This window comes from Cyanistes caeruleus, chromosome 2 (assembly GCF_971803275.1).
Source record: "Cyanistes caeruleus chromosome 2, bCyaCae1.hap1.1, whole genome shotgun sequence".
Taxonomy (NCBI): domain Eukaryota; kingdom Metazoa; phylum Chordata; class Aves; order Passeriformes; family Paridae; genus Cyanistes; species Cyanistes caeruleus.
In genome coordinates this window covers 120,962,154-120,989,262 of record NC_141702.1, presented here as the reverse complement: position 1 = coordinate 120,989,262, position 27,109 = coordinate 120,962,154, and the positions used below count along the sequence as shown (strand labels likewise).

Sequence of the window (27,109 nt, the reverse complement as noted above, 5' to 3'; positions counted from 1 at the left end):
ATTACAGGCTCTGGTGCAGCTGTCTCCATGGCAGAGCCCCAGTTACAGTCACTGTCCAAGAGAAGAACCGAGATGCAGGTCCGTCAAAGCTGGGAAGCCATTAAACTGCCACTTTTAAAGGCTTTGAGTCTAACCTAAGGAACTCACCTGCATCTTTAAGGCCCAAACACCTTTTAAAACATGATTTCTGTGAGACATAAACCAATCATTATAAAGGAAGGCTACAGGGAGTAAAGCCATCTCTCCAATCCCACTCTTCAGCTAGGACTACACTTCTCCTTGGTTTCCCATCCTTCTCTTGGGAATCATTATCCTTTTGGGCATTTTTATATGACACCAAACAGCATCACCTGCTGCATCATCAGATCCACTCAGTGGAGTCTCTCAAAGCACTTCTCCGGAAGCTACTGTGTGGATGGGACATCCTCCTAGGGAAGGTTGGCCTCTCAGTGCTCCCATCCTTCTAGTTAGACTATAAGGAATCCCATTTTCAGGACATGTGGGTACTGCTAATGTGACAAGCAGCACTACAATTCTAACAATGCAGGAATACTGATACACTTGTATCATTTTGCACTGCAGCCAGGAAATCCTTTCCACCCGAGGAGTGCTCCTAAATCCAGAGTGATGGTTTAGGTTCACTCCCCAGGGACCACCGAGGGGAGAGTCTGACCTGTGGAGTCAGAAAGGCCCATCAGCCCTGACACTTGGGAACTCTGAGCCTGCACTGCACTCTGCACACCCAGGATCTTCTAAGCCAATTCCCGCGGCCCGAACTTCGCTGCTCCCTTCACACATGTTAAAATACCAGCTCACTCAAATGGCACATTTTCCTTCCCTTCTGGCTGTTGACACCATGGAAAAGGCAACAGCCATGATGATCATTTTGCCTGAAAGGTACTGGAGGATTTCTTTAGGATGAATGCGTTGTAAGAGTATGGATGGACACCATTACATTCCTATGGCCACTAAATGTTAAATACAATATTCTCATCTGCTCAAAGAAATGGAGGATTTGGATTGCTTCAGGGCATGAAGACTGATTTTGGGACTGTCTGCATAACTGAAGATGAAAAATGTCACGATCCCATTGCTAATGTAAATTTCAGAGACGGACCAGCCTGCTCTGCTTCAGTCATTCCTGTGCATCCATTCCTCCTCTCTGGCTTCCACCCATCAGAATGGCCCACACGTAACAGCTAACCAGCATTTCCATCATTATAAAGTAAAAAAAAGGCCCTACACTAACTCTGTGTACTAAAACTAAAATACACATTTAAAGCTGCTTTCTCTGCTATCCCAAATGAACAGCAGCTGACTAGCAAAGAGATACAATTTTACAATAAATTCCTGTCTGGCTTTTGGTCAGGAATTTTGTTTGACCAGTGCCATTATCTGTAAAAACTGTCAGTATAAAATGTATCAATTGGAAAGGGATCTAAAGGAAAAGGAAGCAAATGAAGAAAATGGAATTATTTTAGCAGGGAAAATGTCTGAATTTAACCTAAAGTGCAGATACTGCTTCTAAGTTACAACTTCATCCTCCATAAAACCAGCAGAGCATTCCAAAGGCCTCTGTGTCCAATTTGCTGAGGACAGTGATTTGAAAGAGAGGTGTTTGGGGCTGCTTTCTTCAGGCTATCTGCAAGTCTCTTCCTCGGGGGTCATTTAGGTGAATAAAAGATGCTGTTAGGGATAATTCAAAAGCAGAAAATGTATGCTAATTATTTACAGCACCTTTACCAATATAGGAGACACACACACCATGCTGTTCCTACGTGGGCCAAGCAAACATGGCCAACTTCTGCAGCATGAGCGTCAAGTTCTCCTCGCAGGGTTACTGGACCAAAACACTGGAGTTTCACTCCAGGTTAACAATTCTCAACTTGGGTTTAACCAGCCTGGTATTATTCCTGGCCTGGTATCTAGCCCAGCTCCCACTGCTGGGCAAAGCAGAGAGCTATTAATTAACCTAAATAGCAAGAGAATTCCTGCCAGCCCTGCCACATTTTTTAACAGGCATCTATTTACCTCAGAAAGTGATCCTACAGAACCAGGGGCGGTTTTCATACAGTGCTGCTGAGTGGTTTTGAGAGAGTGAAATCCGAGTGAGGCGGAATCCCCACGGTTCATGCGTGCCTTGCTCCTCTCACTGTATTTTTCTGTTTACCTGAAGGATCCTTCTGCTCTCCCCATGTGCTGGAGGCTGCTGAGGTGAGGCATGCCCCTGCCCAAGCCCTGCATCGCTCCCTGTGAGCCAGACCCATGGGAATGGTGCTGTGCCCAGGGTAACCCCGCCGCACTGCAAGTCCAGGTCATCTGCAATGACACCGGGCACCCACCCATGGGATCCACCTCCCCCTCATCCCAGGGCAAGTGTGCTTTGGGAACAAGCTTACACCAATGTCCACTTGTTCCAGCTGTCCTTCTGTTGTTTCCTGTCTGCTTCTCAATTGTTTTATAGCCCTTCTCACATGTTGTTTCTGTCCTTTCCTGTCCCTTGTCTGCCTGCTCCATGGACGGGAGGTGCTATGCATGCACCACCTCCTGAGCCTCAATAGAAGCATCTGGAATTCTTCACACCTTTTCCAGTACTTTGAGCTCACCAGCAACATTTTTTTACTCAAACAGTTGCACTTGTTCTTCCAGAAGTTCCAGCTGTGATGTGTATCTAGTTCAGCCAATTGAGCTTCCTGACAAACCTTTTCTTTTCCTGAATTTGACTTTGGACTACCTACTGCTGTTTCACGAATTTCCCATCAATCTACAGCCCTGGAAGTACAGATTTAACTGATTCCACTCCTCTGGTAATCACCAGCCTACCCCATTTCTTATCATGACTTTTAACTACGAACACAGAAGCCCAGAAGATTCTGAAATTTGAAACTAAAGCTTAAGAAAAATGTGTCCTCGATCTGTCATATTAGGGCAGAAATCAGTCAAGCAGTCCTCTCGTGAGTAGAGTGGTATTTCCTGGAAGAGGCAATGGAATACATTTCCTTGGGATATGTGAAAATGTGCAACTTCAGGGGGAAAAAAAAGGGCAGCAAAACATTCAAATCTCACAGTAAGGGAGGAGATAATTTCAGGTATTAGCAAAGACCAGAAAAAGAGTCTCAGCTGGAGTCATCTAAATTGTATAAGGAAAAGCCCAGTTCCCTGTTCATTTAAGAATAGGAAATGCCTCTTCCCCAAGAGAAAACTCTCTGCAGAAGAAGCACTCCCTCACAGTGCAAGGAGGAAGGATGCACATTCCCAAGCTCCCCTTTGAGGACGGGCTTGTGTGTAGGTGCTGAAGCAAGGCAGAAGAATGCTGCTCTGGCTGATCACACACAGAAGGTTTGCACACTCACAGCCTCCTGTCTGAGTCTGAGGAGGGCCACCTCCCTGCTGCTCGTGCAGCAGATGCAAAGAGGCTGCCACCAGCTCCAGCCATTCCCATGCTGCTGTGGCAACCAAGGCTGAAGCTAAACAGCAGAGGAAAAACAATGGAAATAGAAATTATTCCATTCTCAAGTTCTTTTCTGGCAGCTGCTTAAGGGAAAACAAGAAGCTACTGCCAAAACCCACACTGGTCTTGCTTCAGGACCCAAATATGACAGAAATTCCCCCAGTAAGGAATTTCGGAAGGGCTACACTTTGTTTCAAGTCCCTCAGCTGAAAAAGCTGCAGGTCTTCTGTATGTCTGGGTATCCTTCTCCCTCAGTGTCTCTGCTTGGCAGTGGAAATTCAGTCTAAATCCTGCATTCCCGAGGTCTTGCCCTGAGACAGTGGTCTGAGTGAACTGGAGCTTCAAACATTCATGCATTCCTGCACATTTAAATGGAATTTCCTTCTCAAACCTGCTTTTAGACTCCTAAGAGAGTGTCCCTGTTTTGTTCCATATCACAAAATTCACTTTGCAGAGGGTACATACCTGGAGTACTGCACGTGGCCACCCCGGGCATCACGCAGGAGATGCAGGAGCTGTGGCTGGAGAGAGCTCCCATAACGCTAGGAGGTTGGCAGTGACACTTTTGCTCTACTACAGTATGACCATCCCAATAATCTCTCTGCCATGAAGCCAGGGAGCCAGCTTTGTCCTAATGTACCATTCACCCTAGTGCCTTGGAATTAAACCAGTGAAGATCAACTGCTCAGTGAGGAGCAAAGCAGAGATGCTTCCCATCTCCATGTATGCTTTGCAAGCGTTTGCTTCCCTCTGGATTCCCTGATGCCTACAGACAACTGCACTGGGATTATTCCTACTGTCTCAAGCTGCTTGGTTGCGTGGAAGGCATGTCAGGTCTCTCAGACTTCTTATGTACTGTCAAATTTTGCTGAAACTCACTGAAGTTATCAGGCAGAGGAGCAAATTGAGCTGACATGATTATACTCCCAAATGCTGATGTGATCAAGTGAGCCTGTCTCTTTATCCTTAGGCTAAAACTCCCGTTCTCTAAAATACTGCTGGATGATGTCTGGTTTACATGCAAAAGAATATTCCAGAGGGAAGCAACTGGATGGAAGATATGGAGCAAACATCCTTCCACTCTGCATATACCAGGTGCACTGGGGAAGAATGCTTACTGGGTTAGAGAGTCAGCAACATGTCCAGGACTCAGTGCTGGAAGAGAGAAGAAAGTGAACTCTGTCAAGACTCTCAAGGTCGGGAGTGATGCTGCTTTTCCTCCTTTTCCTTCCTTTTAAAGCCCTGCTGGCCTGCCAGATGAGCTGTGTACATAACAGAAGGCCAGAGCTGCTGCAGGAGGGTGGCCAAGTGAGCAGTGGAGACAGAAGCTCCAGCGGGGAAGCAGAGAGGAAGGCAGAGTTAGTACCTGGATATTAATGAGTGTTCAGGAACAAGGACCTTTAAAATAATATAGTTGGGTGAAAGACTTGCTTGGCACTCTAACAACAGAAGAGGTCTGATGAGGGAAGTTTAATCCTGATTAGATCTGCCTTTTCATGGGAAAAGGGTCGGTGGCTTGGTCCAAGCCAGGAATTCTGGAACTGACACCTGAGCTGAAGGCAAAGGGTGAGGTACTTGCAGTGTAACCACATCCTAGGGGAAAATATTTCATTTAAAGCAGGAACAAAGAAGGAAAACCTCATATAAACCTGATGCTTCCAAGATGCAGCCTGAGAATCATAAGATAGTTTTCCTTTCCCTTCTTGTAACAAGGAAGGAAGAATAAAATAAATACTAAGCTGAAGCATCCACTGACAATGGGGCTGGGGAAGGGGCAGTCAGAAGAGAGGCACTCCATCAAAATGTGATTTAGCAACCCAGCATCAGGATGTGTCTGCAGAGATTCACAGCTTATTTCCAGTTCTGCCATTCTCCTACTGTGACTCCAGCAAGTCCACTCGTCTCTCTGACAGGTCCCCCCTCTTGCTCTTTTCCTGATGCATGGATCCATTAGATCACAAAGCTGCCTTTTCCCACATCAGACACCATCCCATGGAGTGAGCTTGTCTAAACAACAAGTCCCAATTCACTGAATGGCTGAGAGAGTGCTGAATGCCTGTGATCACAGGGCACCAGGCTGCTCCACACACCTGCATGCACAGCATCAGGAAGGAGCAAATCTCGTTTCTTGAACAGTAACATAGCAGAATTCTTTACACCAGGATTAACAGGGAGCAAAATCTGTTCACAGGGAATTCTGAGGCAGGCAGCCTGGAACAATATATGTATACAGATTTTACTGATATATGAGATATGATATTAGAGATTATTAGTATGACATTAGAGATGTACCACACCCTAGAGAAAGCCCTGAGTGTTTAGAATCCCAAAAAAGAAAGGCTGGAGGGGGCTTCTAGGAGGCTCTCCTACATTAAAGTTTACCTTTAAAGACACAGCTTCCACGGAAGTTATTACAGCTTGTTTCTTAAAATGTGTTTACTTTCAGCAAGAGCTTAACTTCGCCACCATCCACTTAACACTGAATATTCTAGGGAGGCAAACACGGTTTTGGATTACCACGGCAAAGTACTTGTGATCAAGCAAGCCCTTTTTGTCTTCTACACATCTTTTCCTGCTTCTGCATGCAAGTCAGGGGCATCAAGACTGCTCTGAGGAGTTCCCCTGTTGGAGGAGATACTACAGAGACACATATGGGTCCTGCCAAACACCAGAGGAGTAGTACCATTAACTCAGAAATCACCTAGTACTTCTGACCCACAGTGACATTCAGTGGACAACCAGGCTGGCCTGAGCCCAGGGGCCCCAGTGCAGCTAGCAGGGCCTGCTCATGCAAGCAGCCCGAGGCTCAGCGTGACAGACCTCAGGGACTGGAGCTCCCCATCTGCTGCCCCCTCTGACCTGGGGGCCAGGGACTATGGCCACACCCCTGGAATAGCAAACAGCACCTTGGGGCTCTAGGCACCATCACCAAGGTACACCTGACCCAGCAGCCAATGCTGGCCTTTGCCACCACAATAATTAATTACTAATAACGGTGTGGTAAAAGGGGGCTTGCTTTGTTTCAAACTCCAATTACCCAAGGATTTGGAGAGAAATCCAGGAACAGCAAGTGAAAACTGAGGAAACTCCCTTTTGCTAATTGTGGGGCTGTTTCCAAGACTGCCTTTTCCAGCCATGTGATCACACTGTACAATGGCCGTTTTGGGTGTGTGAAGCAGTAGTGATACAGTTACACCTCCATGAAAGCTGTCTGCTTCTGTTCAGCCACTTGTTTTCATCCTTTTTCACAAAAACATAGATGAGCTATAGAGAAACCCCTCATTAAAGAAAGGGATTTTATTCCTACAGTACTGCTTCCTTGTGGCACTCATATATTCAAGAGGGAAGATTTGAGGAACTAAAGGCTGGTCAGCCCGACCTTGATCCCAGGAAAGATGATGGAGCACGTGATCTTGGGAACCACTTCTAAATACATGAAGGACAAGACATTGATTTGTGGAGGGGAAATCCTGTTGACCCTGCCTGACAGCCTTGCATGATGAGGGGACTTGCTGGGTAAGGGAAGAGCAACAGACATTGTTTATGTTGACTTTAGCAAGGCTTCTGGCATTCTCTCAAACATCCTGGGGGACAAACAGAGGAAGAACAGCCTAGATAAGTGGACAGTGGAATGGCCTGATAACCAGCTAAAGCACTGTGCTCCAAGCCCAGCTGGGGACCAGTCACTAGGGCCTTACCCCAGGGGTCAGGACTGCTTAGTGTCTTTTTTAATGAACTGGATGATGGGGAGAGAGCAGGCTCAGCAAGTTCACAGCTCATACAAAACCAGGGAAAGTGGATGATGCTCTGGAGGGCTGTGCTGCCATAGAGAGGGAGCTGAAAAGGCTGGAAAAAGGTGCAGGCAGCAAACTCATTAACATCTACAAAGGGAAAAGCCCTGCACTTGTGAAGGAATAACAGCACATATCAGTATTGGGCTGACCAGCTGGAAAGCAGCTTGGCCAAGCTGTTGATCCTGGTGGATGTCAAGCTGAAGTCAACAATGCACCCCTGTGGCATGGAGCACCAGCAGCATCCTGGGCTACATCAGGAGAAGTGTTTGCCAGCTGGAAGAGAAAGATGATCCTTCTCTGCTCACATCTGGAGTGCTTGGTCCAGCTCTGGGCTCCTCACTACAAGGAAGACATGGACTTCTTGGAGCAAGTCCAGTGAAAGACCACAAGGAAGATTTAAGGGATGGCTGCATCTGACTGTATACAGAGAGGCTGAGAGAGCTGTGACTGTTCAGCCTACAGAAGGGAACATTCAGGGGGATCTGATGGGAGATGACAGAGAAGATGCAGCCAGACTCTTCTGAGTGATATCCTTTGAAAGAACAAGAGGAACCACACAATTTTAAATGCAGAAATGCCACAACAATGGAAGAATGCTTTTAACTGTGAGAGTGGTTAAGCGACAAAGCAGGCTGCTGAGAGCGGCTCTGCAGACTCCATCCTTGGAAGAACTCAAGACCCAAGAGGACAAGGTCCTAAGCATTCTACTCTAGCTGACCCAGCTTTGAGCAGAGGGCTGGGGACTCCAGGGGTACTTGCCAAGCTCAACGGTTCTGTCATTCTCCTGCCTTTTAACTTTGCATTCACTCAGTGACTGTAATCAACAGTCTTCCCCCTCTGCCCTACGCTGCTGCCTGAGTGGTGCCCAGGTAACAGCAATAGCCACAGCAACTTCCCTCTAGAACTCTGTGGCATCTCCTGCTTTTCCTTCTCAGAAGGAACGCTGCATCAACTCTGGGGAAGGGATTGGCTCTTTTTTCCCTTGGGAAGTACAGCATAAGTTCATTGGTGTTGGGTAGTTTTGTCTTAAACAGGAAAGCTCTGCAGAGTTTCCTGCTGATGCTCATGCTCTGAAACATCCAACTATTTAACAGTTTCCTTCACTTTCCATTATGTTAACAGTTTAGTAATACCATAATTTTTCCAATCAAAAGCCCTGCGGATCTCACCTGTATTTTATATTTCACCTGTGTGTTTATCCCCCCTGCCTTATTAAAAACAGGGTCATTCTTACTTGGAATATAATCAAGAGTATGAAAATCCAATGCACGCTAGCCAGCAAGCTTATTTCAGCACAGACTTCTATCTTCAAGGAAGAAATGGAAGTACTTGTCCTCAAAAGGATGGGAAATGTCCAGTGACAATTAATTTCTACTTCTCCCATATCATAACAGAGAAAATTACCTGTTTTTTCAAATGAAGTCCACAGAATTTTGGACTTCTTTTTCTTCCTTGATAGATCTAGCTTATTATAAATAAATAAATAAAAACAACAATGTGAAGAAATGTAGGACTTACGTATGATCCGTAATTCACTGCTAGGGTCTGCAAAGCCCATGGAAGGCCTAGGCCAATTAAAATATCAAAAACATTGCTTCCGATGGAGTTGGACACGGCCATATCCCCCATACCTGCAGGAATGGAAACCACATACTGTCAGACATGTCTCAGAAAAGTTTTGCGGCTTTAATTTGAAGCAATCCAGGCAATCTCCACTGCTTAAGACCAAGATTTATGGAAGAAGACCCTCACTCTCTCCCTTCCCTTTGCCCTCTCCCCATCATACAAGGCCAGCAGGCTTAAAGGGGCTTAATCCACCTTCCTTCCAGGATCCTTTGAGAATTCCTCTCCACTAATCCTCTGCTGCTGAGAGGCCCCGCTGTGCTGGCTGTGACCTGCCAGCCCTCTGGTGCCATGTTCAGGGGGGCTTTAGACACTTCACTGTGACCATGACACGTGAGCTTCTGTATCAGACTGATTGCAAAAGGTCTTTGAGTTGTCTGTTCAGCAGCTGCTTATTTCCATGAAGAGCCACTGGTTTTGCTCCCCAAAGAAGTACTGGCACTTGCTTTTCCTCTTAACACACCTGTTGCTGGGGCCACAAGTAGTGGGGAGCTGCTTTCCTTAAAAACAGTAGTATCTTTCAGTCCTTATGACTGTGAAGAAAAGATGCAAAACGTGACCTGAAAAATTCTTATGCCATCAAATAGCTGTAATACCACTGATATTCAAATTAAGAAAATTACTGTGATTTTTGAGGAAGGCTTGAATTTGAAAATAGTGCCAGAACTTGTTCCACACTGCTGCTGAGAACCTGTTAACTGCCTTGCAACAGCAGCACCATTTATTTCCTTCTTTGCTCTTGCTTTAAATTTCAGGCTTGTGAGAAGAGCTCTGTATATTCTCCTGTTGAGGAAACATCTGTGCTACCTGAAGAGGAGGAGAATGTCAGGACACTTCCACAGCAGGATGCCATCCCAGCAATGACCCACCTTGCCTGGCCACGATAAGGCTTGCCATGCAGTCTGGCACACTGGTTCCTGCTGCCAAGAAAGTGATGCCCATGATCACATCTGGAATTCCCAGTGTGTACCCAATGATTGTCACCTAAGAAAAGGAAAAAAACTGTCAAGCTGCTTACAAGAATTAAGACCCGAGACCAACTTGGCCAAAATCTGCAAGATGCTGTGAGACAGAGGGTATCTCTCAGTGCAAACTCACACTTCCTTTAAATAGAGGCTGTTTTTGTGACAGGCTTTATTTGGTATATTCATCAACTGGCAGGGAATAGCACTCACCTGCTGTGTACCCTCTCAGGTTAGTTGTTCCATACATGCCATCCACAGTTTTCCTGATACTAACCCGGAAAAGAGACTATATGGTCGCTCACTACCCTGGGTAACTGTCTCCTGATCTTAGATGAGGTTTGTAAACATTATTACATACAAATACTAGCTAAGCAGACACAAAACCACCCTATGGCTCCAGTTCTGCAAGAATTTGACTGAATGCCACGCTACTGTTCATGCTGAGTTCAAAGTGTTAATATTCACAACTCCACATCTCTTCAGCTTGCTTGCTTGCTCCAAGAGAGTGAAAAGTTAGTTATTGTGGCCAGATGGTCACTCAGCAACCCTCACACTACCCTGCAGGACTGGGAGACGTTCCACTGCTGCAGCTCTAATTGTTGCCCAAGGTGAAGAATCTGGATGAAATGCCAGCCCTAAATCGAGTTCAAAGGCCATGGCTACTGGCCCCTAATTTTCCTCTCTAAGTGTGGACAGGTCCAATAGAAATAGAAGCAAACCAAAGGTTTCTCACCTGAAAACTCAGGTGTGTAGAACTTCCTATGCATTTTTCTAGACTGACAAACCCCCTGGTGTTTCTGCTCCCAGGCAGTGGTTTCTGGGTTAGTTAGTACGTACCATCCACACCATCATGTAAGAAAAAGCTGCAATCCACAGGGTAGAAGAAGCAAAGGTGACCATGAACCATTTTTCCAAGTGGGGTTTGTTACAGTTGGGCACTGTGAAGTACAGGACAAAACTCAAGGGCCATGTGAAGACCCACTTCAACATTTCTATCTTGCCAGCTGTCAAATGACAAAACAAAGGGAAACAACCACAAGTCACGTCTACTGCATTTCAGAACGCTATTATTTTGTTAGCATGTGCAAGCAAGACGCCAGGAACACCTCAGCCTGTTATGCCAACATGCCATTCCTTGTTCAGAAGATTACCATGTGATGGCAGATAGGAGGGCAGAGACAGACACAGGAGTATGAAGGACCTCCCTGAGGTCAGACCACATGTGCTCCCCCTCCTCCCCAGTCAAGTTCTTACAGAAACCACGTAAAATGCAAGTCCAAGAAAGAGATCTGATTCACCTTCAATCACCTAATAAGAGGGTACAGAAAAGGCAGTCCCTTCACAAGAGAATTACAAAATTCCTTGCACAAGGGGAGTTACAAAAGCCAATAGACTCAACTTCCCCAATAAGGGAAATTCAGAATAGATGCTACCTTAAGTTGTGCATTTTCTCTTTTTTTTCTGCTGTGGGGGTGGTCAAACATTGGAACAGATCTGTTCCAATCTGAAAAGTCTGTTGGATATCCATCCTTATAGATAATCAAAACTCAACTGGACACAGGCTCGGAGGACCTGCTCTAAGCAGGGGCTGGAACCAGAGATCTCCAGAGGTCCATGCCAGCCTTTCACATATGAGAGTCCATAGGACATCTAAACTACTGTCTTTAAGGCTCAGGTCTTCTCCTCCTCACTCAAACTACAGAAATGCTGTTTGAGTGAGACCTGAACAGGAGTTCCCAAAATTTTTTTTTGCCTGTAAAGTGTAGGACCAATTCCTACAGTATTCCAGCCTGCCTGCAACACAGCAGATCTTGCCAGCTATGGCAACTGTGACTCAAAGGCAGGACAGCATGATCATGATCACCCCAGGACCAGAGCCCCGATGTGGTAAGAGGCACTAGGCTAAAAGGAGATCTCCATCCTTCAGGTGCAATGGCCAGCAGCCTGAGGCACATGTGGGTCCTCACGAGTCACACAGCTGCTCCGACTTTCTAAGCCCTCCATGCAGAGCAAGAAGCACTGTGGCAGTGCCTAGTGAACAGCAGGAAAGCAGACACTCAGGACCACCCTGTGTCTCTGCCCCACATCAACATCCCCAGTGCCTTGCCCACACTAGCACTGCACTGTCCAACTGAGGTAAGAGCACACCTCACCTCCCAGCAAAGGTATGTCCTAGCCATGGGCACATCTGACTTTCATTCAGGCTCCTTGCCAGCAGTCCAGACACCCTCAGCTTCCTCCACAGTGAGCAGAGATCCATCTCTCCAGGGGGTGAGCCATGTTCTGGGGGCAGAATCCACCCTGTGGAGATTGCTGCATCTCCCCTATGACTGCAACAGCAGCACAGAGCCAACACAGGAGCTGCAGCAGAAGTGTGCCAGCCCCAGGACCCTGCACCCTGAGAGGTTCCTGCTGCTTCCCAGTTCCCCATCCCTTTTACATGTGACCAGGAGCCTCACTGCAAAGTGAAAGCTGATGGAAGCTCCCAAAGACCTCTACGCGAGTCCGCAATGCTTTCCACCATATCCGAACACCACACAAATGCAGGAGCTTCTTACTGGGTAGGTCAAAAGGTGTGTATGGCCCTTCATGGTCATCATCATCATCATCATCCTCATCCTCTTCCTCGTCGTTTTCGTTGTTCTCGTTATCCTCGTTCTCATTCTCGTTCCCAGCCTCGGCCACGTCCTCCTCCCGCCGCGTGCCGTTGACGCCGCGCTCGGCAGAGTTGCTGGGGCCTGTTCCATTCTCCACCACGTGCTTGATGGGTATTTTGATTGCTACTTCTGACTCACCATTGGTGTAGGTCCTGCTGTTGATCAGCCTCTGTCTCTGCAAATAAAGCCAAAGTCTTGCTGAAAGATAAGACTTTTTTAAATTTGAGGTTTTTTAAGCAAAAGGGAGGAACAGAGCTAGAGAGATGTGTAGAATTCTTTAAAAATTTATCTTTAAAAGCAAAAGGAATGATTTTCAACAAGTACAATGCGATGCTTGCTTGCAGACCACTAGATAAATCTCACATGTACAGCTATTACAAGAGATGGTCCAGTGGCTGTGGAATTGACTCCAGGAGTACTCCAAGACCAGTGACACGCTAAGTGCAGTCTCGGGGTAGTACCATGTTATTAAACACACCTATGCAGGGGGCACCTCCTGTGAGCAACAGCTACATGTAACATAACTGCATAACAACCTGTGCTAGAAACCTCCACGGGGACAGAGAGTAAGGGATGATTCAGTGAAGTCAGTGTCAGAAGGATAACATCTGGGAAGGCGCTATCAGGGATCCAGAAGAAACACCAGAGTTGCATTTCAAGCCAAACACTGCCACAGGAAAAAGGCAAACTCAGAAAGAAAAGGGCAGGTGGGGGAGATAAAAGACACACCTCATTGATTAACATACGGCTGGCCATGGAGAGACGTGTTTTGGGAGGGAAATGGCTGGTTATCATGATCCGGAGCCCAGCTTCGGAAAATGAAAGCTGGTGTGGGTAGGCAGAGAGCAGCTCATCAACCATGATCACTGAGGCTTTACGGTGGAAATTTCCTGTAGCCAAGGAACAAAAACAAATTGAGGCCTTCTTCCAGCAGTCTCTCCCTCTGCTCTGTGTGGCTCTAAGAAGAATAAACCCATGGGTTCCAGAAGTTCTTTGTAAGAACCATTCTTTCAGCCACACCACTCAAAATAGGCCTCATCTGCCCTTAATTTCTGCCTTCTACACACTCTGTATTCCTGTTTTCAAATAAATTGCCAATGTGGAATCATCATCCATGCTCCTTACAGAGAACTCAGGCTGCTCTGCACAGCTGATCACAGGCCTGCGTTCGGCAGACCACTGCTTCAAGAGCAGCTATCCCACCGAGGCAGCTACGTCCCGCTGTCATCTGCACTTCTGTGAGGATATTGTCCTCATCCACGCTGTGCTCCTGCAAGGTACCAACTCAAACCAAAACAAAGTTCCTGCACCCTGGGCTTGCAGCTCCCGACTGGGAGCTGCCACCAAACCCAGCAGCAAGTGCACATGGCCAGAGCAATCCACAGCAGGGGAGCAAAGGGACAGGGAGACAAGGCCGGTCCCTGGATCGTGCTCCACCTGGGGCACAGTGCCGATGCCTGCTGCCTCTGGGGTTCATTCTTCCTGCACCTGCGTGACACCTTGGGCTGTGAATTCTGCACCAGGACTGGGATTTGGCAGCAGGGAAACCCGAAGCCTTACCCAACACACTTCTGCACAGGTTTATTAAAACCAGTCTTAAACACCGGCAAATGTTTTGTGGTAGTACCATTCTTAATCATCACTGCTGGTCTTACTTACAGAAGACTATCTCCTCAGCCTTCATGCTACGTTTTTTTCTCTACTGAGGCTTCCATGGAATAGGGTAGATATTTGAGCTCTGTCATATTAGAGAAATAAAAAAAAACAAACCAACAACAAAAAACAACCAGACAGCTTTTCCTTGTGCATTTTCCCACACTGGCATTTGTTGAATGGCAACTGGAAGAACTGCCAAACACAGAAATCTTTCTGTTTCAGACTTTTTGGTCCTCTGTTCAGAAAAAGCTTCGGAAAAGGCCTCAGAAGACAGAGTGTCTGAAACCCCCAGGCACCCCATGGCAGCAGGTGCTGTTGGTGGCCCTGTGCCCCTGGCTGGGACACAAAGCAGCACCACTTGCCTTTCCAGGCCTCCCGTGGCCCAGTGCCAAAGAAATACAGGAACAATCTGCAAGAAGATGAAGCAATCCTTTTGTCTTCCTTCCTCGGCCAGTAACCACAAGTGTCCGAATCAAAAAGTTACCAGCAGAGTATGCAAAAACCCACTGTGGGAACATTTAAACCAAATCCCACCATCAGAACTAACCCTGAGGACACTGGTTAAAGTTGGACGTGCCAGGCCTGAGTTTGTGCTCAGTGAGTTTTCCCAGTCCAGCCTTCCTGTTCTTTCCTGAGTTTTTCCACTGCCAGCACAGTTCTGCTGTGGAGAGCTCCAGGCGACAGAGAGCCATTCCCAAAAAAGCAGTTTCCCCAAATCACACTGCACAGCACTGCTGACAGCCATCCCTCTGCTACAGACCTGTAACTCAGAGCTGGCAGACTCCAAGCATTTGCTGCTGCAAGTAAACCCCACTACATTTCATGTTTAACTGCCTCCTGTATACTGACTATGCCTACCAAGCCCTGTGTGCAAGAAAAGAGACCTATTTTTGGTTGGCTGGTTGGTTGGTTAGGGATTTTTGATAGACTAGCTAAACACAAGAGGCAGCCCATTTGTGGTCAGAGACCACAGATGACAAGACAGACAAGACAGAGCTTCTTCTCAGCCTAAGTCAGTGCCTCAGGGAAAAGTGAAGTGTTATTTCTGAGGACAGGTACATACACATCCCAAGCAGATACTACACATGCTTGGTGACTGTTTTAAAGACAAAATAAATCCACTGTGAATACAGTTTAGGACATCCTTGCAAATGCAGACATTGAACTACTGCTGCTGAGCTACAGGATGGGGGAATTTTTTTTTAAGCTGAAGAAACACAACCATTTTTACATATGATCATGACTAAAGTCAAACTGGACCGGATTTCAGCTGAAGTGAAATACCCTTAAAGACCACTTACATGGAAAAGTTGGGCATGGTAAAGCCAGCAAGTGAAGTAAGAGCTCAGTACCCAGACCCACACAGAGTCCTCACTGTCCCCTCACTGGGAGTAAAGTGTACACTGTGCACTAAGTAGGGCCTTTTTTCTTGCTCAGTTGATGTCCCTTTGGAGTGGAGTTAAATTTAACTGGAGACGCTGTAAACGGGCAACTTCAGTGCAGAGTAACAGTGCCCACAGGAGGATTTTAAATGGCTGTAACAGGCTAGACAGCAGCCCCTAGGCTTGAAGGAGTCCTTACACCCAAGCACTTGTCCAGCAGCAAGAATCAGCCACAAGAGGCCTCAGCCACCTCCAGTAGCACAGGCTGTGGTGGCTGGGATCACCACACCATGCCCCCCATCTGTGAGAGGGGTTCCACAAGGGCCACCTGGCCCCTCCTATTCCATGGCTTACAAGACAGCAGCAGTGCCCACCATGTGAGCAAGGAGAGAACACCCAGAATGATGCAAGTGAGAGGGTGACTTACTGGAACAGTTACCTTTCTTTAGTAACACCACCGTGGCGTCGCAGTTGCTGTTGTCGTCCATTTCCGTGTTACTTGCTAAACCATTCACCATATTTGCAGAGTTTTTTGTCTTCCTCTCAAAGCAGTGATGAATGGTTGAGTTGTACCTGCACAAATGAAACAAACTCAAGGATGTACTTTTATTTCTTGACAGCCTTCCTTTCCTAGCCTTGTATCATGCAATACAGCTAAGGGAGGGAAGAAAACTCCTCTGGTTTTAAGGAGTATCCCAGAGCTCCAGCTAAATTGTACATCACACAGTCTCTCTGCACCCAAAAGGCTATGAAAGATAGAAGTCATGGATCTTGAATGACAAGCACCTTTATGTGTTAGGTGCAATGAATATTCTGCATCATAAGTAATCTTTGCCTGTCATCATCCAAGTATATTTTTTATCACATAACCACACCTGAGTATCACCATTATTTTACCGTGACGACTCAATACAGAAACACAACACCTTATGCTAAATTCACGTCAGCTTTGGCAGGGGTGGAGAATAATCCTTGTTTCTTGGAGCATCCGAGAGTGGACACAAATATGAGCCAAGACTCTCCCCATGACACTCAAAGGCAAGGGTAGACCCCTGTATACACCAGGCAGAGGTCCCTAACTAGGGTGACCACCTTTCAAGCTATATCCAAACAGGTCTGAAAAGCCTGTTCACATTACAACGTTGTTTTTTAGGAAAAAAACTGCACACATTACAACTGTCTTGCTGGTCAGTTAATTGTTCCAAGAGTGAACCTACCCTCCATGTCAAAATTTTCAGTTATTAGATGAATTCTGACTTGTGTTCCTTTCAGCCAGCCTGAGTGTTTTGCTGTTCTCACTGAGAATTGCTTTCACAATATTTACTCTACTCATCATTTCAAAATAAATCTCTAGTCTTACTTGCGGAGACAAGAGTCAGTGGTGTGCTTGGCAGCTGGTAGGTATTGTTGAATGTTCCAGTTTGAATCTGGGTTTCCTTTCCACTGGCTTTTGAAAACAAGACAGGAGGAGCAGAACAGACCAGTTTTAATAGCAAGAACTTGTGTGGAAGAAATCACACAGGCCAGATGCTCAGAAAATCACTGCTGACTGTGCTGTAGTTTTATCACAGGTCTCCAGGCAAGCAGAACTGCTAAAAGCTGCTGCAGAGCTTTGCACCCACAAAAAGTAGACTAGAATCTCACTCCTGCTTATTTCTGAGTAGGAATACTAGAGCAAAGTCAGAAGAGACTATTTTGGTGGGACTTGAGAATGGATCCAGGTCTCTTCTCTGCCACAGGTTGTCTGCATTAGCCTTGGTCAGTTCACACAGGACAAGATCCATAGAGCACAGATTCACAGGATAGTTTAGGTTGGAAAAAACCTCCGCAGTCATCAAGTCCAGTGTTAATTCAGCACTGCCAAGCCCACAGCTAAGCCATGTCCCTAAGTGCCATATTTTTACACATCTTTTAAACCCCTCCAGGGAGATGATTCCACCACTGGCCTAGGAAGCCTGTTTCTTCACCCTTTTGGTGAAGAAATTTTCCCTAACAGCCAAGCTAAACCTCATCTGGCAGAACTGGAGGCTGCTGCTTCTTGTTGTAAAGGCTAGGTGAGGCAAGGGGAGCAGGGAGCCTTAGAATTTAGATAAGCTGAGGGCACATTTGACTTACTTCATTATAAAGATGTAGATGATGTACATCAGCACCAAGACTAAGGACTCCCACCTGGAAACAAGAGCAACACATAAACACATCAGAGCAGGGCACGGCATCAGCCATTCCCCATCTGCCACACCACAAGTGTGCAGAGAAAGGCTTGACCCTCCTGGGCTGCCTTAACGTTCCTCTAAAAAAAAAAAGGGATGCATAAAGAAACGGCTCGCACATCCATGCATGATGCCACCTTTGTTTTCCTGGCTTCTGTGGTTTTACTTGGCCAAACTGACCTGTCAGCTAAGCACAAGTGGCAAAACCCAGGAGTTCAGTGAGCAAATCACACACCAGGACCATAACCATGGGATGTGGCCAAGGGAGGGGAGCAGCCACCCTGCTCTGCCTGCAGGGGTGTAGAGCAGGATGCTGGGCTTTGTAAAGCTGATCATGCTGAGGCAACCTGAGCAAGGACAGCTGCTCTGCCACTACTGCTGCTGCATGAGCACTGAGTGCAGCAGACAGCAGTTCAAACTGCTGATTACATACTGACAGGTCTCTTCCCTCTGCTGTTTCTGGGTCAAACTAATGGAATCGTGAAATTTGTATGAAAACAAATTACAATATGACTTTTAGAGCTTGTTTCTAGGTAATTTTTTTCACTGTCCAAAATGCTATATTCTGCTTTGTTCCCCAAGACAAACTGTTAGCCCTTGGGAAATCATCCATTATCAAACTACTGTATGCTAAACTCATGGAACATTTTCTCCACAAGGATTGTGAGATATTGCACTAACTGTATCAATGTCTCATTCCCTGCTTCTGAAGATTCAACTTTCAGCTTCTGTGTTATGGTTTACTTTTGTATTTTTAAGAGCACAGTTAAATACAACTAGCCCTCGAGTGAATTTCAGTTAAAAAAAAAAAACACACACACAAAAAAACCAACACAGAAAACAAGGCCATTGCCAAGAACGGGTATTTGAAACCTGCCTCTGAAATGAGCAAGAGCCAGTGAGGGAAAACACCAGCCTAAGCAGCCTGATGCTCCCTAGTGCTTGTAATCTAAATTACACCAGCTGGGAGTGATACCAAAGCCAAAGCTGTCACCTCCAGATGTCACCACAACACCTCTGGAATGTGTTGGAAACAAAACCATGAGACCAAAGCAACTGAGAAGTATCTGCAGCTCTCCTAAACCACCATACCTACTGCACTGCACTTTAACACATTAATAGGGATATCTTTTATTATTATTATTATTTTTATTTCTCTAAATTGGCCATTCACTAAACTATGAAAAATCCAGCTACACACTTACTTATGACTGCTTGGGTGGTCCCTCTTGGCACACCCACAACTCTGCTGAGCACACTGTAATCCCCAGGCTGCTGCAGGGCATGCAAAGGGCACTGACTGCTGCTGCTGTACCAGGAACAGTCTGAGTGACACTCTCCTGGGCTGTCTTCTCTAGCTCAAAAAATTACTTATTCTAGCCTCTCTTGTGCTGACGTTTCTCACACAGAAGCAAATAGCTGCCCTGCAGAACTTTTTAGCTTTCTCCTTTTCTCCTCATAAACACTAATTATGGCAGCTTTTGTGGTATAACAAAAAAAAAAGTAAAAAAATTTAAAAAGGATTCACTTACCAGGAAACTCTTTCATCATAAATAAACTGTGGAGAAAAGATTTTAAAATAGCACGTTATACACAAAACCACAGTTGAAAATAAGTCATCACCTGAGGCAGGGGACAGAGTAAAGCAAGCCAGTAAGAGTAAAGCACAGAGTTTGTGGCAATTGCATTAAGCTCAGGTGTATTTTGGCACTGCCCTCCTTCCCAGCCTTTGAACTTCTCAGCCTTTAGTTTCTCTCACCTAGTCAAGGCAAGCAGGTACTCCTTCCCAAATGCCACCGGATCCTTGTGCAGCAGTTAGAGGGGAAGCAGCGGTGAGCCAGAGGCAGGGCTGCACCACTCTGACCGACCTGGCTGCCTCACCAGACACGGCCTCCTCCCCACCGGCTCCCGGCCGGACGCAGAGTGACCTGCCAGCAGATCCAGGGCAAGCTCCGCAGCTGCTGCCACATCCCGCTGGGCCCGCCGTGCTGTCCCCATCAGCTCGGGGTGAGCACTACCTCAGCTGACTGTAGCTACTGGGACAGCCCCTTTGGCACACCTGCTGATGGATGGGCACTGTGGCTTCCCCACCAGCGCTGTGCAGCCTCCTAGCGAAAGGAAGGTACCTCCTCCCTGAGGGAAGGAGCAGCGACACGGCGAGCGGCGTGAGGAAGGTGCGTGAGGGAAGGTGCGTGAGGGAAGGAGCAGCGCCACGGCGAGGGGCGTGAGGGAAGGTGCGTGAGGGAAGGTGCGTGAGGGAAGGAGCAGCGCCATGGCGAGGGGCGTGAGGGAAGGTGCGTGAGGGAAGGTGCGTGAGGGAAGGTGCGTGAGGGAAGGTGCGTGAGGGAAGGAGCAGCGCCATGGCGAGGGGCGTGAGGGAAGGTGCGTGAGGGAAGGTGCGTGAGGGAAGGAGCAGCGCCATGGCGAGGGGCGTGAGGGGAGGTTCGTGAGGGAAGGTGCGTGAGGGAAGGAGCAGTGCCATGGCGAGGGGCGTGAGGGGAGGTTCGTGAGGGAAGGTGCGTGAGGGAAGGAGCAGCGCCATGGCGAGGGGCGTGAGGGGAGGTTCGTGAGGGAAGGAGCAGCGCCATGGCGAGGGGCGTGAGGGAAGGTGCGTGAGGGAAGGAGCAGCGCCATGGCGAGGGGCGTGAGGGGAGGTTCGTGAGGGAAGGTGCGTGAGGGAAGGGCAGCGCCATGGCGAGAGGCGTGAGGGGAGGTTCGTGAGGGAAGGTGCGTGAGGGGAAGGTGCGTGAGGGAAGGTGCGTGAGGGAAGGAGCAGTGCCATGGCGAGGGGCGTGAGGGGAGGTTCGTGAGGGAAGGTGCGTGAGGGAAGGAGCAGCGCCATGGCGAGGGATGAGGAAAAGGGCCCGCATTGGCAGTGGCTGAAGGGCTGCACTGGCAGGCGGCAGCCGTGCTCCGTGACCAAGCCCCTCCCCTTGCTGTGCTCCGCCAGCCCTGCTGCTCCCCGTGCCCCCGGCTCTCCTCCCACCGCAGCGGGATGGCTGCAGAGGGGACCCCCGGTGCCTCCGCAGGAGGCTGGAGCTGGGGCTGCACGCAGCCCTCGCGGCCTCAGTGACGGGCCATGGTCCACTCGGCCCTTCCAAAGCACCAGCAGGGAAATGCGTGCCCGCACCGGGGATTAGAGATCCAAAGCTGTGCCCCGGGGAAACAGGAGGGCAAAGGCACGAGGCCCTGAAAGCACAGTGAACGCTTCCCGTTGGCCACACAGCGGTAAATAGCAACTCCTGTGTGACAGCCGGCACGAGGCAAGAGTTACACTGGTTACTGGAAGAAAATATGACTACAAAATGTCGTAAATTACAGTTCCCAGTCACTGTGATCTAATCTGACAAGGCCTGGTTTAGGTTACAATGTTTTGGTGCAATGGGATGTGAAAGCGTGTGCATTGCCTTCTATGACTAAAAATAGCACCAATCTCAATTTTGCCACTAATGACTCTGACCACGTCCCTTCAAGTTAAGATACAGAGGCATCTTTTTCCTTTCAAGAGAATAAGTTTTGCCAAACTCTACAAGAAGACAAGGTATCATTGTAATATTATTATAAAGTTAAAAATAAAATCGTAGGGCTGAATCAAGATGAATTAAGTATGGTAAATGTGTCTTATCCACTTCTAACCTCTGTGGTTTAGAGCTCACTCTCATCAAATGGGTGGAGCATCATACAGGTGAGTCTATATTGCTTTATTTCTTACAACAGCGTTGTAATTCTTTTTCTAGTGCAAATGGAGACAGAGTCATATTGATTTACCCAGCACAGTATCAAGCTTTTTAAAGTTGCTGTAACTCAGCATTGGGAAGAATATATTTATTTCCCCTCAGGTGCATATATGATTAGTAAAGATATCAGCCAAGTGGAACTTTTAACAGCACCACAGGCTGTTTAAAACACCACAAGAACAAACTTCTACAAACAATATAATTCTTCAAGATTGATGACTGTATTCCAGCTGCAGAAAAGTCTCCATGCCCTCATATGGAAAAACTATCCCTGCATATATATAAAGCACTCAAGTGTCTTCTAAAAGGAGCACACAAATCTAGTGAAGGGGGAACCACAGGCAGGTTATGCTGTGCCCTGCACAGAGCCTGTGGCTCATCTCCCACCCAAGCCATGGGGGACTGGAGAGTCAGAATTATTATTATTATTATTATATTACAGAGAATGTGCTATCAGCTGGGGAGCAATATTGCATACAAAAGGGTTGTTACATCAGCTAGCAGGAAGCTAAACCTTTAAACACAATGTTTTCCCTTCCTCCCACCTTTCTCTGCTTTTCCCTAATATGTGTTTAAGTCATTTGCAATGGTTGTTATGGAGTAACACTGAAAGACCTGGGATGCGCTCCACCTCTCCCAAGCCAAATGAGCCAGGTAGTGCTGTAACATGGGAATAAAAATTCTAGCAATGCCTTCAAGCTATTGAGCCACTAATGCCTGGAGCTGCATTATCCTGCTACCCTGGCTGCCTGGAGGGCCTCGAATTCTGCCACTGAAAAGATGAGCAGAAGAGCTGGCATATAGCTGGAGAGAAGCTAACTCATGGCTTAGGGAAAAATAACCTTATCCTGGTATTATGTGGTACACTCCCAAAAGAGGACTCCTGCAGTTCTGTAATTGCAAAGAACAGCTTATACAGAAACAAAGTATTGGAGAGAAGTCTTAGGGGTAACAGAGATGTCTGCTCTGCAAGCCACACAACTTTCTCATGGCACAGAAATAGATAGGAATTTCAAGGGTGCACTGGACACAAAAGAGTAGAGAATTGTTCTCCACATCCTGATGCAGCTGACAAGCACAGGGATGAGCCAGGCATGAAAAAAAAACCTGCCTTGCTTAAAGAATTTAAAAGTAATGACTGAGTGAAGAGATTTTCAACTTTTCTGCCTCCACACAATAAATGAAATGTCCAATCCAAGCACCAGGAGGCCAGATGCCAGGCAGATACCCACATCTGTGCTTCCTGTGAAGTGACCTAAGAATGCTTGCTGGATGTCTTTAAGCTTGTGCAATGGAATTCACTACAATTAGTATGTGTGGCTCTGTTTGCTGTTTAGCAACACTTTTTGGTATGAGGCTGCTCTCTAGCTGTCAAAACAAAAAAGTTGCTGGTTTTGCAGCTCATTGCTAACAATTATGTAAAGAAGTTATTTTTTCACCAGGTATAAAATGTCTGGCCTTGCAGTATGGAGAATAAAAGTACAAACAGGTTGAGAAAGATTCCCTGTTTGGGATGAGGCAGATAGAGGCCTTTGCAGCTACAGAGTATTTCTGGAAACACAGGCAGGAGGAAACAAACCAAAACCCACTGTTGAAATGCACTAACCAAAGTAACCCAGACTGCAGAAATGCAAGTGAGCCTCTTCTGACTCTTAAGTCCCCTTCTCGCTGACATACGGAAGTTAACCTCACAAAATCACTCTTCCTGTCTTAGGGAGTCTGGAGTACTAGACTAGGCTGGGGGGAAAAAAAAGAAGTGCAACTGCTACCTGGAAACTCCATTTTTACATTTCTTGGCATTGTTTGGTATTGGTTGCAAAGGTAATGCTAAACTGACAGCAGTGTCTTTACCTAACATTTGTGCCAACCTGATTTCACCGAATTGCCCAATTCTGAGAGATCTGGAGAATTTTCTCAGCTTGATGAAAACCGGGATAGGCGCAGCACTAAGGAACCGCTCAAAATGTAGCCTTTGAGGACTTGCTTTCAGCATGCACTGATGCCCTATTATGTGTGGAAAAACTAACCTGAATGTTTTGTAGTAGCTGTTCAGATCTCTCTCCTCTGGGCACAAGTGCTGCCTCCTTATAGTTTAGTGACACGTTTTTTAGCAAGTCACGAAGGCCACTGCCAGGAGAGCACTGCAGGGCTGCCTGGGGGCTCAGAACGTGGGTTTAACTCTGCACCCCAAGTCTGCACTGGGCCACCACACCCCACCTCAGCTATCAGGAGTGTCTCCTGACATCTCCTGACAATCCTGCATCTCCTGCCCTCGGGCCAAACTTCCCAGCAGAACCAGGGAGACCACAAGCAGTTTTCCACAAGCAGTAGTCTCCCAGCTCGAGCTGGGATCCCACTACAAGACTGTGATGCCATGCAGGTTCCCTTTACAGGTGGCAGTAGACATGGGCTCCCACAGATGAAGAACCTTCAAAAACTTACCACGATGAGTGCAACAACAGACAGCGTGTAGTAGATTGAATCTCTCAAGAGACTCCATGAGGACAGTGCAACAACCTGGGGAAACAGGCAAAAAGAGGGTGTCAGCCAGGCTCTCTGCAGCACGACTGCCACACCAGCAGTGTGTGTGTGCCCAGCTTCTGCCCGTCACTCTGTGGGAGCCATCCCCACGTGTGCTGGGAACTCAAGGAAAGAGGCCCAAGACAGGAAACACTTTTTGTGGCTGCTGGGGGAGCAGCTACAAGGGAAACAGGAATGGCCACATCTGAAGTACCTGCGGACTCAGCTGTCCCCCACGTCGGGCTGCACGTGCCCAAGGAGTCTGTGAGGGGTGCTGCTTTACAGGAAGAGAGGGAAATCATCAGGCTTTACCAGCACTGATGAGCATTACTACAGCTCTGTGTGCATCTACACAGGTTTTGGGACACTCCAGTCAACACTCCAGCAAAGTGCCACGAACAAAACCCAGGAATTTATATGCAATGGAGAATAAAAAGGGATCACTGTGCAGTTCACATCACTCAACACCTTCCAAAGCCACAGAAATTATGAAGAATTCTCACTGCAGGCTGCACGAGCCTACAGTTCAGATCTTACAGGAAAATACCAGTGAATGAATTTATCTTTTAAGTTCATTAATAGTATTCAAAAGGATAAATTAAAAGCAGTCATGGAGGTAACATCTTCAATATGATTCTACTTTTTGCAGCTCTAGGAAGTCCCCTCTCTTGAAGCTTCTCTTCAAATCTCTATTTCCCATTCCTGGAGTGCATTTCAAATACTCTGGGTCACATCCTTCAAAGGTGTAAAGCTGAAGGAAGAAGATGATTAATTTACACTGATTGGATCTGAACACACCCATGCATTTTCTGACCATACCCTCCAGTCTTGCTTGTGTATGAATTCAGTCACATGAACAGTAACTTAGTTTTCAGCTCTATTTCAGTGTTAGCAAGAAGAGTTGCCCAAATTTCTCTTCATATTACCTCATAATACTGGAATTTTCTAAAACTGCTTATGAAACAAATGCTGTAAAAAGATACTGACCATTATACCTAAAAAAATCTCTACAGTCTCTTAGTAGCATGGCTTTCTAAAATTGATATAATTTATGCCCAGTGTAAAGTCTCTTTATGCAACCATTTACATGTTAGAAACTCCTACCTGAAGCAAAAAAGCAGGCTTTTAAAGCCCTTGGTCAAACCAGATTTCTACCAGCTGACAATATATTTCAAGGCACACACAGATGAATGAAGATGCTTTCTGATGGAAATTTCCAAATGTAGGAACATGGAGTTGGGTTCATAATTCTATTCAGGGATCCTCAATTAAATCTCACATTTTACATCAGTGTGCCCCTTCATTCTGATTGAGCACATTTTGCTCCAAAGAGTTTGCAAGAAATTTTGCAATAGAGTTTATAGAACAATTTGATGTTATTCCACTCAGTTTTCAGGATGCTGCTGAAGGTCCTCTGCACTTGCCTCAGTGTGGATACTGGTGGGGATTTTACTGCTGTAAACTTTGGCTCTGCACACAGAAGCCACGTGTGAAGCAAGGGACAGCCCCTACAGGAAGAGGCTCTGTCTCATAACCTCTGTCCCTAGCCTGAGGGGTCTCACCACACAGCACAGCACAGCTGTGAAAGCAAGGTCCCCCGGCTACGAGGAGTCAAGGCAGTATTCCTCCTGTTCTTTAATATTCTACAATGATCCTGAAGGTGCAGGATAATATTTTCCCAAGAAATTTTTCTCAGATGCCTGAATGAGCACAGTAAGATCCAGATGCTCAAATGGGGCTTTCTAGTAGGGGCCTATTGCCCAGAACTGATAGATCAAGATCCTGTGGCAATCACAAGGACTCTTCTGCCGATTCCTGATTGGACTGAAGGGAACGTGCTCATGCCTGGCACCTGTACAGGCTGCCCAAATTTCACAGACATGCGAGTGGGTCTCCCTGGTGCAATAACTGGGGCAGTTAAATCTCAGATGTCTTTAGGGCCCAAGTCACCTAGCTGAAGCTTCTGAAGCATTTGGTTCACGTGATACAGGGAAGCCACGCGCGTAAGGCAACCATGTGCCGAGGGTGAAAGGAGCTCATGAGCACTGAGGGCAATGGCAGCGCTCAGCCTGCTGGTCAGAACCACGTCCTGAGGCAGAACTACCGAGCTCCTGAAAGGCCTAAGTTGTGCCTTGCAGCCACCCAGGATTCCCCATAAACCTAACATGCTGGAAAACACTTAAACTGCAGATCAGCAAGGCAGAAAAGAAATCAGAGAAGCAAACAGCTTGGGTAAAAACATAATCAAATTTGAGTTTTTTATACTATCCATACTGTAACCCAGCAGTGAGCTGGTCCTGCAGGAGCTGAGCATAAGGAGGCAGCTGTAGAACCACTGATTGTCAATCCAGTGATGTTTCCTCCTTTTGAAGTGAGCACCTGAAACTCTAAAAAAAAAAACCAAAAAAACAAAACCCTAAACTTCCAGGAGAAGCATGTAATCACATCCATGTTCTTCAGGGGTCTTCCTCACTCTGAATTATTTTGGGGGTTTTCCTCATCTCATGGCTGGTTCTTTGCTTGACATTCTCAAGTGTTGATCAGCTACTAACACTGCTGGGAAATGCTAGGCTTTGGAAGCAATCTCCCTAATCTTGTTTCTCGGTTACCCTCTGGCACAGAAGGTCTAGATTATTAGGTATTAAGAGCTAATAACCTAATTTGCTGTTGTGGAGAGGCAGGAATGCTTGGACGAGGGTGTCAAAAGATTAAAGACAATCCCTGCAAGTGATTAGCCTTAAGAGTCTATGGAGGTCAACAGAGATGTAGCAGCAGTAAATCCACCACTGTCAAAAGGCATCCAGAAGCAGAGAATCTGGGTCAGACCTCATGCTTCCCCTCTTTGATGTGGACTGCACAGAAGTGATTAGGGAAGCTCTTACAACATGCTAGCAGATGCAGGAATCTGGCTTTAGAGTGCTGTTCTGTGCTGCCTGACAAAGCTGCTGCTCACTGTGATCCCTTGCAAGCCCCTGGCCCACGACAGCTGGCCGGCAGCACGCTGCGTCAGTCCTCTGGGTCAGCTGCAGCCAGACGTGTGCTGGAACCTCCTCACACGGTGATCCTGGTTTGCAGGAGCTGCCCTCGGAGCTGAGATGGGGCCTTCTGAAGCCT

The 27,109-nt window shown here is 47.0% G+C and overlaps 1 protein-coding gene across 8 annotated transcripts in view; it reads right to left on the bottom strand.

Annotated features, from left to right (window-relative positions):
• Positions 1-27,109, bottom strand: part of SLC24A3 (solute carrier family 24 member 3) — a 110,444-nt gene that overhangs the window by 8,190 nt on the left and 75,145 nt on the right. For 4 of the 8 annotated variants that reach the window (XM_086879422.1, XM_086879426.1, XM_086879424.1 and 1 more), the window contains exons 7-15: positions 23,918-23,992; positions 19,271-19,296; positions 17,644-17,697; positions 15,956-16,101; positions 13,220-13,380; positions 12,392-12,665; positions 10,671-10,837; positions 9,738-9,852; positions 8,764-8,876 (exon numbers count right to left, since the gene is read on the bottom strand). In XM_086879422.1, the coding sequence (XP_086735548.1) occupies positions 8,764-8,876; positions 9,738-9,852; positions 10,671-10,837; positions 12,392-12,665; positions 13,220-13,380; positions 15,956-16,101; positions 17,644-17,697; positions 19,271-19,296; positions 23,918-23,992 (1,131 nt within the window). The remainder of the gene's footprint in view (positions 1-8,763; positions 8,877-9,737; positions 9,853-10,670; positions 10,838-12,391; positions 12,666-13,219; positions 13,381-15,955; positions 16,102-17,643; positions 17,698-19,270; positions 19,297-23,917; positions 23,993-27,109) is intronic. The other 4 variants (XM_086879423.1, XM_086879429.1, XM_086879428.1 and 1 more) reach the window with 1 other exon arrangement.